This window comes from Passer domesticus, chromosome 4, assembly GCF_036417665.1.
Source record: "Passer domesticus isolate bPasDom1 chromosome 4, bPasDom1.hap1, whole genome shotgun sequence".
NCBI classification, from domain to species: domain Eukaryota; kingdom Metazoa; phylum Chordata; class Aves; order Passeriformes; family Passeridae; genus Passer; species Passer domesticus.
Window position 1 is genome coordinate 47305101 of NC_087477.1, and position 12094 is coordinate 47317194.

A 12094-nucleotide genomic window follows, 5' to 3' on the forward strand; every position below is an offset into this window, starting at 1 on the left:
TTTTAATTATGATTTAGGTATTGGATAGTTAGTGTTGTAATATGAATTTACCAAGATAAGAAACAGAACATGTTTTTATTTACTAGTTTTCTGTGTTTTGAATTTGCAAACAGGCAAAGTTTTCAAATCTTATGAAGTTAGTCTTTGATTCTTATTCTCTTTTTCTTAAGTAGAATTATTATTTACTCAAATTCTCATTATAATTCTATTAACTGACATTTACCAAAAGTACTTTAACAAAATCTCTAAAACACCAAAGATTCAAATTAGTAATAAAGCATGAGAATGTAAAAATAACTGAGCTGATTGTATGACAAAAACTAATTTCATGGTGATACTTTTAATCAGAGGAATATGCTCATAGTGATTTGATTTGGCCTTTGTATTAAAAGTAATAGTGAAACTTTGAACAGTCACTAGATAATTTATAGTACACCTTTCTGAAGTATTAGTTAACATCTGCTCACTTTAACACCCAAAAAGAACTGTGACACATATTTAGTTATACATACAGAAGCAACATTAAAAAAAATAAAATTTGCTGTGGGAACAGTGACCACCATAATGGCTAGTAAATTCTGATTTGCTCTTCAATCATTTGTTAATAATGTAAAAAAAAAAAAAAAGTTACAGTTTTTTTCAGACCTGTCTTTGTGCTTCCCAAGTACAAACTGACAAAAAAGATATTTTTCTGGTTTTGAGGGGTTTTTTTCAGGTGAAAATGGAGAGCAGCATTATGGTATATTTGACAATTAACTGGATAAAATTATTTAAGACTGTGTTTTTACTTTTTGTTTCACTCATTATCATTGCTTGATAATTAAAAAAAAACAACCCCGATTTAAAATATTAAAGATTTTTATTGTATTTGTGTCACAGTATTGGGAATAAAACTCATCGAGCCATGTGGAAGAAACATATTGTTAAATAAGGCAGAATGAGTATAGTGTTTCATTTATTTGAATAAATGCATTACCTCTTCTGAGATGTATGTATAAGGGAATCTCATGTCTGGAGGTTGGTGTTCCTCTCTAATGAAAACTGCAAACTCTCTTTTCTACAATGGAAGCAATACTCTTGCTGTGGTAAAACTCCACAGTGTCCACCTGATCTTGGCCTAATTACATGTACAATTAATAACTTAAAAGTGGGATTGAATTTCCACTTTAAATTCAGGATCTGGGCAGGCAGGATTCCACTGGAAGTATGCATTATGAAATCAAGATAGATTTACAAGTAGGCATAATGCCTTAGCTCTTCTTTGGCTTTGCTTTTGTTTTTAAATTTTAGTTCTGCTTTAGGCAATTAATTAAATTAAGTCAAAGCTTAAAAAAGATAATGAGAAAGTGACACTGCCAATGTTTTCTTCTACTTGCTCACAAAAAAACCTTTGACAAGTTAGAGTAAAATCCAGAGGTCCCTAAAAACTTTTAAATGCCCTTCATTAAGTCATCCATCCTTTGAATTCAATGACTGTTTTTTGCAATGATCTGTGTAAAGTCTGAATGAAGACTGTAGGCTTTGAACCTCTGAATGCTTGAAGTTCATTGTTTGGCTTGCTAATTATTCTTTAGCAGCCCCAAAAGCCGTGCTGATCTTGCTGTTGTTATTGAGGGTTTATGACAAAGCTGATCAGTGCTGTGTCTAAATAGATTTTGTTTATAAACATATGCAGATATTATTATGCACATTTCTTTCCTTCAATTGGCTGGGGACAAGTTGATCCCTTTATGGTAATCTCAGTTATCTGGTTAGATGTAGTTTTAAATCCAGCATGGGAAAAACACAAGAGTGTATTTGCACAGCCTACAGCTGCTGATTTATTTTCAAGCACCAGAGGTGGGCAACTGGTGCTGAAGAAGCTGCTGCAGAGGCAAGAAAAGGCTGTGAGGGGGTCTGTGGTCAACCTCAGAGTCATGCCACTGTCCTGTAGCATTTTCTTCCCAAGCAGGCATTAACTTTTTTCACTCTACAGAAAAAGGCAACAGCCTGGATTTAAGGGTCCCTTGGGCCAGACAGGTTTATAGACTGCTACCAAAGATCATCTTGTGCACATCTGTATGCAGAAGCCACCGTGACAGCAGGGAGAAGTACCACTGCTGGGCTGCGGTGGTGCTTCAGTCACAGCCACTGCCCTGTGAATACAGATTTCTTCCCGTACAAAATTATTACTCTATTAAATTGTTTAAAATGGACTAAGGAGTTCCCTGAGAGATCAGTAGCCATGTATTAAATGTCCTTGGAAGGACAAATATTAGATTTAAGCCTTTTTCTACATGGTGTTTTTGTTTTAATACACAGGTTGCCTAAAAAGGTCTACGTTCTTTCATATCATGCTTGCAGTACCTCAAGTTAACATCTGATTTAATTTAGTAGTTTTAAAGTTTGTTTTAGCAAGAGTGTGTTGATGAAATTCATTGGCAAATGGTTGAGAAATACCACTGAAGTTATTCCAGTCACTGCTCTTTCCAGTACTATTTCTTGTCTGAAAATCCTTGTCTAAGCTGCACACTAAAGAATGGATTTCAGTATCACATCTGACACATCAGCATTCTGAGTGCTGTCTCAAGCCACATATTTTAGGTCTCTGCATTAGGCATGGATGTGAACAATAAATTATTCTATTAATGTATAATTCCTGATGACTAGTCAATTATTTTAATGATGTTTACTATCCTAGTCATGTGTTACTTGAAAGTGATTGGAAGCAAATTGCTGTCAAAAAGCCTTTGCAGCTGCAAAAAATTACACTTCTACTTTTATAGTATTCCCTTTACCCCTGAATAGAATACACTATTTCTATCCCTCCACTCAATTCAGCCATCTGTCACTCACATACCCACAGACAATTACAATGCATTTGCATCATATCCCAGCTGACTCTGATAGAGACTTGTTTTGTAGTGCAGTGCATACCGGATAATCTGTCAATATCCATCTCACACTGGAAGCTGTTCTTTCATTGGTAGCACTCTTTTTCACATAGATGTTCTATGATGTTCTGGTCAAGGTTCCAGTGTTCTTAATTTAAGAAGGGTTTTCATCTCAGTAACACAAGGTGGCTAAAATGAATATCTCACTTATATTTCCAATTATTTTGTTTTAAAAGTGAATGAGAAATAGTTTGGTTTGCTTTGTAGAGCTTCTAACATGTCAAATCAGTAACTTATTTTGTAATGAACATACTTTGTCAGTAACAGAACTGGACTGTAGAGGACCCAGTCTAAGCATGTTTTGTCTCAAATGTTCTGACTGTTGTGATAGGAAAAGTGTGAGTGGAAGAGAGGGTTCAGAATAGGTGGGCATCACAGATAGCTTTAAAAATACTAAAGGCATTACTGTATGTTCTATACTTTCTTTTTTTTTTTTCTCTCCTTCTCCTCTTAATTTAGAGTAATTGTGTTTCTTTGATCCTCTTCCTTTCTCACGGATAGTTCTTACCACTCTTGATTCAACTTCAGGCTATGAGCTTCAGTAAAGTCAGTAAATAATGACTTTAGAATCAGTGGAACTTAAATCATATGGTCTTTATTGTCAGGAAACATGTAAGTGAATTAGGGCAACATCCAATTAACACAGCCTTTTGCAGGTTTAATGAGCAATGATAAATTTAAATCCTTTTTTCGCACTTTCAAAGTATGCGAAGTTACAGCTGAAAGAGCTAGAGGGAGATTGTTGCTCCATTGATTAATAATAAATTATTTTAAATATATTTTGACTGGGATAAGAGGCATCATCTTTGAAGATACTCATAGGTTAGTTATTTGATTAGGTGTCTCATCAGAGAATGCATTAAAAATTAATTCCTACAGCATATGGAGTTACATGATAAGATGAGTCATTCTGTTCCCTTTTTTGTTTTTTTGAGTCCTAAATGTTTAGTTAATACAGCCTGACATATGTTAATACACTGACATATGTGTCTTTCCTTGATTTCCAGTTGTCATTACCTATTAATAACTCTGAGAAAAGGTGTTCCTGGTTTTGTGGCAGCAAAATAGATTTTGCAAAGCAATTAATTATGGTTTTAATTAGCAAGTAATGCCTCTGCTTAATACATAATTTCTTCTCTTACTAAAGGTAGGTAAGATGTTTTGTGGGGTTTTTATTTTGGGATTTTAAGGGAGAAAAGTTTAAAGTTATTAAAAAATAACTACAGCTATAGAATATAGTGCATTTGATTATTTTGGTTCCAGTTTGAATAGACAAGCTGTTTGTGACTGGAGTTTGATAGTATGCTTTTTGTTTTCCTTGAACTTTTCCAATCGAGAGCAGCAGAACTACTTTTTATTGTTCTATAAGTTGTCTTTCTGGTGAAATAATTTCTGCTTTGTGTTCCTTGTGTTTTCCTTGGGTCCTTCAATAAAGCCAGTAATTTCTCACATTAAGATACCAAGTGTAGGAGCAGATTGGTCCATCTCATTTTGACAAATAGAAAAAAACCCACTTAAGGACAGATTCAATCTTTACATATATTCAGTGAATTCTGTGGAGCCTGAATAAGGCAAATGCCTTATTCCTTAGTATGATTTTATTAGCTCTAGGTGTTATGTTTGTTTATAAATAATATCAGAGTTAAGGTCATCAGAGTTGCTAAGAATAATTCTGGGATGCTAATTTGAGGAATTTTTCACTCATCAAATATCTTCCATCAAATAAAGAAAGTAATCCAAAGATCTTTTCAAAAATTAAATCCAAAACTGAAAAAAAAACCCCAAAACTTGTCTGAAATAGTGCTTCAGTTCACGGTGTCTTCTTTTGAACAAAAATTCATGTATAACACATGTATATTGACTATATTTGCAGTTATGATCATCCTTCTGATTGTGCTTCACAAGTCTTTATTTTTTCTCATGTATCTCAAGAGAACAGTGTAAAATGCAGTTGATTAAAGCTTGAAAAACACTGAATTTTTGTTTAGAGGTATGGAGAATATAATGTAGATTCACCTAGTTGTAATTTCTGTGTTTGAATACTAACAGCTTTAACCAAATATAATCAAAAAGTAACTGTCTTATCTTGGAGAATGAAAATGAAAAGGAATGGTGGGTTTAACTGCTGTAAAAGCCCCTAAAAGCCTTTTGGAAACTCCTCATGAAAGGTCTTTTACACCTGTAGGAGAAGTTTGTTAGATCTTAATGGAACACTGCAGATCTACACTTAGCATGTAAGCTCATAGACCATGGCCCTTTGTTTCAAGGGGAATGCTTAGAAAGCATTCATGAGTATGGCTGGAAAAATTATTTTTCTTCCCCTCTGTATGATTATGTGATCATTATACTCTATCCAGTTTTTTCCACTCTACCCCATATCACTTATGTTCCTAGTGAGACACATCAAAAACTGTAAAGCAGGATCCTTTCCTTCTAAAATATTGTAGTGCTTCTTTCAGTTGACTACTTGTAAGTGGAGCTCTTCTTGACATAAGATAACCTCCCAAATTGCATGAAATTACATAGTTACTGTTTTTAAATCTGAACCTTTGTGTGTTTAATGCCATTTGAGGGACTACCTACAAACCATTTATCATGACCCCAGGGATTCTTATACTTCAAGCTTCAGGGTTTGAGACATACTCTTTTCCTCATTATTTTCATGGGAAACAGTCATTGCACACACTAGCAGCTCTCTTATTCTCTTAGTTATTTCATGTTTAGATAGCTGAAGTAGAGTAGAAAGAAAATAGGTGAGAATGAATTAATTTCATTTTTTGCAATCCTATTTGAGAAAATGAAATCTCTTTTTCTTTCCCTTAATTTCCTATGAAATGTTTCAACAAATAACAGATAGACTTTGCCGTTAAGAATTATGAAGGTAAACTTGAAGATGGAAACATTATTTTGCTCATACATATCTTGTTCATTGACACTTTGCTAAACTGTAGAAAGTGCTTGAACTTCTTTAAAGAAAGTTTTTCTTGTGTGTGGTTAGGATATTTAAAAAAAAAGAATATGTCAAAATACTTCAAAGCCTTTTATCTGCAATAATCCAACAAAACAGTACTAATACTTTTCTTCAAAACAGTTTGTTTTTCTTTTGTTTTGCTCCCCTTTTAAGTAGATTTGTCACAAATGTTATATTTATATTATTTTTCTGTTACTTTTGGCATTCTGTTACAGGCTTCCTGTGCTAACACATACTCAACAGTTTACACAAATCCTTTAATTTTTATAGTTCTACGTTTGCCAAAATTGATTCTTCTACGATGAGTTAGCTTAACTTACTTAGGAAGTATCATAAGGCTTCATATCCTTTTAAGAGAGAAGACCACTTTGCTGTTGTTGCTTTTGATTATTGTGCTAAATCCAAAATTTCAGACTAAAGGTCATATTGTATCATTGATCGCAAAGCTAAAAGCTTCACTGAAATCACTATCACTGAGTAGTTAAAACCCTGAGCTGTGGATCACTTGGAGAATTAAGACTTTGAATTGGGAATAGAAAAGCACTGAGAATCCATGGAAAGGTTGTCACTTGAGGAATACACTTGCAGTCACTTGGCTCAATGATGTAGCAGGCAGCTGGATAAAATGCAGACAGAGGATCCTGACTACTATTTTCACACTATGTCCCTAAATAAAGTCACCTATGGCAATGCTGTCAGAATAGGGTGATTGTATGGCTCATTGTGGTGATCTTAGCAGGAGAGAATGCATGAAAGACATCGGGGAGCTGCTGCAACAGACTTATTTTATCAATACTTTAAAGTCTGCTTTGCCTTAGCAATTATTTCAGCAGAACAGACGTGAAGAATGAAGACACGGAGAGCTAGATAAAGATGGTGCTCAATCAGTTATCAGGGGTGTTTTTTTATTTCCCTTTGCCCACTGTCCCCTCATTTTTCACCTGCTTTAGTCAAAGCTGTGTGTATTTAATCTAGCAAAAGAATGCTTTTCAACTTTGTAAGCTCACTTGGGAAACTCAGTGAGTGTGTAACTCAGAAGTCCAGTCCAATGCTCAATTTGACTGCATTTGGGAATTTTCCTATATCTTATCTCTTTATTTCTTGGAGTGAATGGCCTGAGCAAAGGAAGTATTTCCAGGCATGTTTTGTACTATGAACAATTTAAAAATTCATCTGTAAACCTCAGAAAACTGAATTCTTTAAAATAGTTGGTGCTGAAAATTTTAAACTATGTTTTTACATCAGCATTATGACAATTCTGGGAGAATTCAGTTTGATAGCAGTGATATTTAATAGGACTGGGTCTTCAACTGATGTTGCCAGAGGAATTATAAATTTATCAAAACCTTTGTGCATCATCTTTTTTTTCTTACAGCAGTTGTTTCATGCCCACATGGCATAGTCTGGTCTCTCCATCTGTCCATCACTAAATGGATAGTGCAGGGCTCTGTTCTCTGCCCAAGCACGATTTTCATCATAGAAAGTAAGGCTTCAGTGCTCTTGAGCTTCATTAAAGATAGTGCATCAGTCTATAATCCTTTTATCTGATGAGCTTTAGGAGGTTAGTAGGTTTTCTGCTTCATGAGGGCCCATTAGATAGATAATAAACCTTGCCCTGCAACTAACCAGCAAAATTATAGACCAATAACACCCTAAAATCCCCAGTCAGACAAATTTCAGACACTTATTTCCTGAAGATTAAAGATTGACTGTAATTCCAGAGGCCAAATTAGAGGATGGGGGTATAATAGCTGTCGATAGTTGAGGAACAGCTATATATGCTGCACCTGAGTAAATTGTAAATTTTTACTTCTAATATTGCTTTTTATCTTTTTTCTTCTTCCTTCATGTTTTTCATACCAGGTATAAACCACCCAGAGACTATGTCTTTGCAAAACTTTCCTTCCAGGAGAGCATTCATAGCCAAAAATAAGGCAGGTGACTATGGGAAAATGCAAATCCTTCCTTCTCATTTTCTTTTAGTCCTTGTCAGCTGAAGCAAGTGTTTGTAAGAATCCCTTCTCTATTGTATTTATGGTATTTTTTATGCTGGCCTTATGAGAAGTAGTAAAGTTGTAAGTTTGGAAGTTGTGTACGAAACTCTTGTTCTCAACAATCGTGTGCTCAAAAGGAAGCTGCATGTAAGCCATTTTTGTGCAAATAGTGAAATACATTAACTGATTTATCAAGGGATAATTTGAAATATTTATTTAAAAGGAGTCATGAATGAATATGAATGTGACAGCTGTTGAAATTTTTGTACCATACAAATATATTGTAATTTTGGCCTAAAAAATCCCAAACAGCAAACCCAAAAACCTCACCAAACCTTTCTTAAAACCTTGTACAGCTTGAGGCCTTTTTCTATAAATATTCCTGGATGTTTGTTGGGTTTTTCTTTCTGTATGTAATTTTCCAAGGTTATTGTGTATGCTTTAGAAGCAGTAGGATTTGCGTATAATGAGGGCATCTTTTTAGAGATGAAATATGAATGCTCAACTTCCCAGGCTATTTGCTTTTTTGGTTACTGAAAAATTAAGTTAGAAAGCACAAACTATATGCAATTAATTCAGAATTATATATATCTAAGAGGCAGATATAGTCTTGGAGTGTATATATTGGAATTTATTGGACTGTATGTATTGTATCCCTGGTATTTCTATTAACAATGACTGTTCAAACTCCTGAAAAAATTACAAAATTGGGCTCTGGTTATATCATGTAAATTATAAGCACCAGATTGTTTGAATTTAACCTTTCATGTTCACTTACATCTAATTTTGAACACTGGGAAATTTAACTAAAGTTAAATGCCTGGAGATCATAATATTTTTAGATCCCAATCATCCTGCCAAGTAAGAGAGTTTTGAATGACCTTCTGAAGAACACATGAGAAAATTGCCTACTGTAGATAACACAGTAACTGTGACCAAGGACAGAAAGGACATATAATTCTTTACAGTGAACTTTTTACTGGCTAGTGGCAATCTATTACCAGCAGTTTGAGGCTGAAATGAATATCAGACAGTTTCAGCAAAAAACTCCATCTTTCAGATCTAAGGAAACGACGCACCTTTTGATTAGTACTGCATCAGGCTGTTCACCAGAGGTTCAAAGGCTTGCAAACAAGTCTCTTTAGATAAGGATGAGTGAACTGGCCTTTTTGACAGTTCAGTTCAGCCTGCAGTTCAAGTAATTCATTTTATTCTGGGACAGAAACAGTTTCCTGGAGTCTTTTAATAGAAGATAGAATCCCATCTATACCCTTTTCATTTACTTTTTTATATTATTTCATCTCAGCTAACTCAACTTGTTTGGACTAAAAATCTTCTCTTTTATCTGTGTGAAGGCACTGCTGTGTTTATTGGGCAACTTGCTCATATTTTTCTATGAACATTTATTAAAATACGTGGCATAAAAAAGGGCAATGTAATATTGAGACATGACTGAAGTGAATCCAAATAAGCACTTCTAAATCACTGGGGATGATCGATAGGGCCAGCTGCGTGTTTTTTACAAAAGCTCCATACATTTTATTTTCAACTTCTCTACAGGCTGGTTCTTAAGAAACAATTTAGTGAAAAAACTTTACATTTCAGCTCTGCTGTCACATTTTGACTGATGTTTCTTCCAGTAACTTATGACTTGGTGAGAAACGGAGTATTTGGTAGAAATTTTCAGAAATCCACTAAAAAATAGCACAATTCCCCTTGACAAACCTTGAATCAGAGATAGGCTTTGAGAAGCCTGTCCAACCTGAGGTATTCTGAAGGAAAGGTTGTGAAATATTTCATAGCTATATACAACAGATAAGATATTGTGCAGCATAATCCAGAATACAGAAATACAGTTATTAAGAGGCACTGTAATTGAGTCACATATTAAAATGATCAATATTTATGTGCTAGATAAAATTCAAATGAGAAAAGTTAGACAATCTATCTCAGCAAGGTTCAGAGTATTATTATAGCTATTCATCTCCGTTCATATGTTAGAAAGAAAAGTTATAATTCCTTGAAAATACCCTTTTTTGTATGAGTAAGGTTGGCTTATGTAGTTTCCTGTAATTGACAGAATTTCATCATCTTTTGTCTACTATACCTACTCCTGGGGGGCAGTCAGGAGAGAAAAATAAATCTCTCTCTAATCTTAGTCTTTTTCTCTGGAATACATTATCTGAGCATGAGCAACTATGGAATGGCATCTTAGCAATGTTAAGTCTGCTTTTATTTTCACTGCTTGTCACTTTGACTGATGGAAACAGGAAAATATGTATTTTAATCTAAAGGCAACACAGACTAGGAAGAGGTTTAGAGCCTCTCTTTTCCATATTTTGTCAGCAGAACTTTTAAAAGTGGCAAGTTTTCACAGTTAACTACCACAGACAAGGACTTAAGCAAAAATAAGCTCTTATTTGTCAACAATCTCTCTGTGAAAATATGATTTACCAAAGAACACCTTATAGCTGCTTACAGGATACAGAAACCTACATATAGAGTGGTGTGCCAGGAGTCTTTGGGGTCTTATTCTTTTGCCATAGCGTTGCACACTGTTGGCAAAAGTGGCTTAAAATATTTTCTAATGAAGATTCCATCTTAGTAGAAAGGCCATCTCAGGTACCAGCTGAGATTGTTGCATATGCAATTATAATTGAGTACTAATATAAATAGGGCAACATGTAACTTTTTTAAAGGGGAAAAATCACTAGTACATAATTATCAGTTTGCTACAAAAATTACTCTGTGGATGGCAGAAACATGGAGAATATTCTGCTCTGTTTTGTTCTTACAATAAGGTATTGGTTTAATGTAAGTCCCATAGTACATTCATCCTTCTAGTAATTCATAAAGCACAGCAACATGAGCACGTATTTCTTTTTACAGTCTCTGGTGTAAGTCATTGCAGTCTGTTCTTTAAGGTCCACTTATATTTGATAAATTATTTTTTAGAGTGTATTTATGTCTTGGGTGATCAGCCAGGGAGATCCACTAGTAGTTTTCAGATCATCAGCTTTGGAGAATGGTGTCATCCTATTTTCATTCTTTTGACAAATGCTAAAATCAGCTTAACACATAGCTGCTGTCAGGGATGGATAAGTAACTCTAATTTCTTCTGTCTGAATATTTTTTCTTTCTGTCCAAGGTGTGACAGAAGAAGGACTTCACATTAGAAAGACTAATTTTCCTGCTGAAAATCCAAAGGATACTGAATCAACACCACCCATTTATCAGCCATGGTATTTTGTTTTTCAGATAGAAGCTTTTTTTCAGTATTTAATTTGCATGTGAATGAAGTTGGAAGCTGTGTAAGAAATCTCAAGTTTTCATTCTTTTGACATACTTCAAATGTGCTATTAAAACAAATGTTAAGATAAGCAACAGTAGGATGAATCTGTAAATTATATAATTTGATTCCTCAATTTGCATATCTAGCAAATAATGACACACTCTGAGGTATGATTTCTGATCTGTCTAGATCATACACAAGGTATGATTTCTGATCTGTCTAGATCAAAGCTTCTTGTGGTCTCTGTAGAAATAAAACTTAATTGATGAATTTTTTTTTGCAATGTACAGATTCCTCACTTTTGTTGACTCTTTTTATATTGTGATGCTTATCCTTCCCATTGTTTTCTGCTTCTTTTGGTAGTTTTGATTTTTCTATCTAATGAACTTTCTTTCCTTCTTTAACTGCATATTTATTTTTCTGCACTACAGATGTGTTGTCCAAATCCCATATTTCCAGTAGTGTCGTTCCTGTTCCTTAAGCTCTGATGGAAGAGCTGTCAAGTTTCACACACTTTGCACACCTTTGCCAACATTCTCACACCTTGGCTCAGCCCTCATACCCAGCTGGAGTACTGTAGTTCCTTTCTCCTTTGATACCCAGACAACTTTCCTCTATTTCTCTCACTGAGGTACTTTCAGAGCATGGTAGAGAAAGGGATTTAAGATTTTAGCTGTGTTTATATTTTAAATGCTCAAGAAAGAAAGAAGAAACACTGAGAAACATGTTATGAAGCTAGCCCAAATTCTTATGCACTTGGGAATACAATGGAATATTAACAATAAAAGCAAGAAGCCTTGAGGGTAATCTTTTAAAATGTAATAGAAAATAATAACAGTTTGAGAAACCTGGGATATTTGTGATACTCTGTGTCTCCCACTCCTTTACTGAAGTAAATTGTTGT

The 12094-nt window shown here is 34.4% G+C and overlaps 1 protein-coding gene across 1 annotated transcript in view; it reads left to right on the top strand.

Moving 5' to 3' along the window:
* The window catches only part of LOC135299148 (uncharacterized), a 475254-nt gene that overhangs the window by 301961 nt on the left and 161199 nt on the right, over positions 1-12094 (top strand). Inside the window, exon 6 of the mRNA XM_064417695.1 lies at positions 11047-11140. Within this exon, the coding sequence (XP_064273765.1) occupies positions 11047-11140 (94 nt within the window). The remainder of the gene's footprint in view (positions 1-11046; positions 11141-12094) is intronic.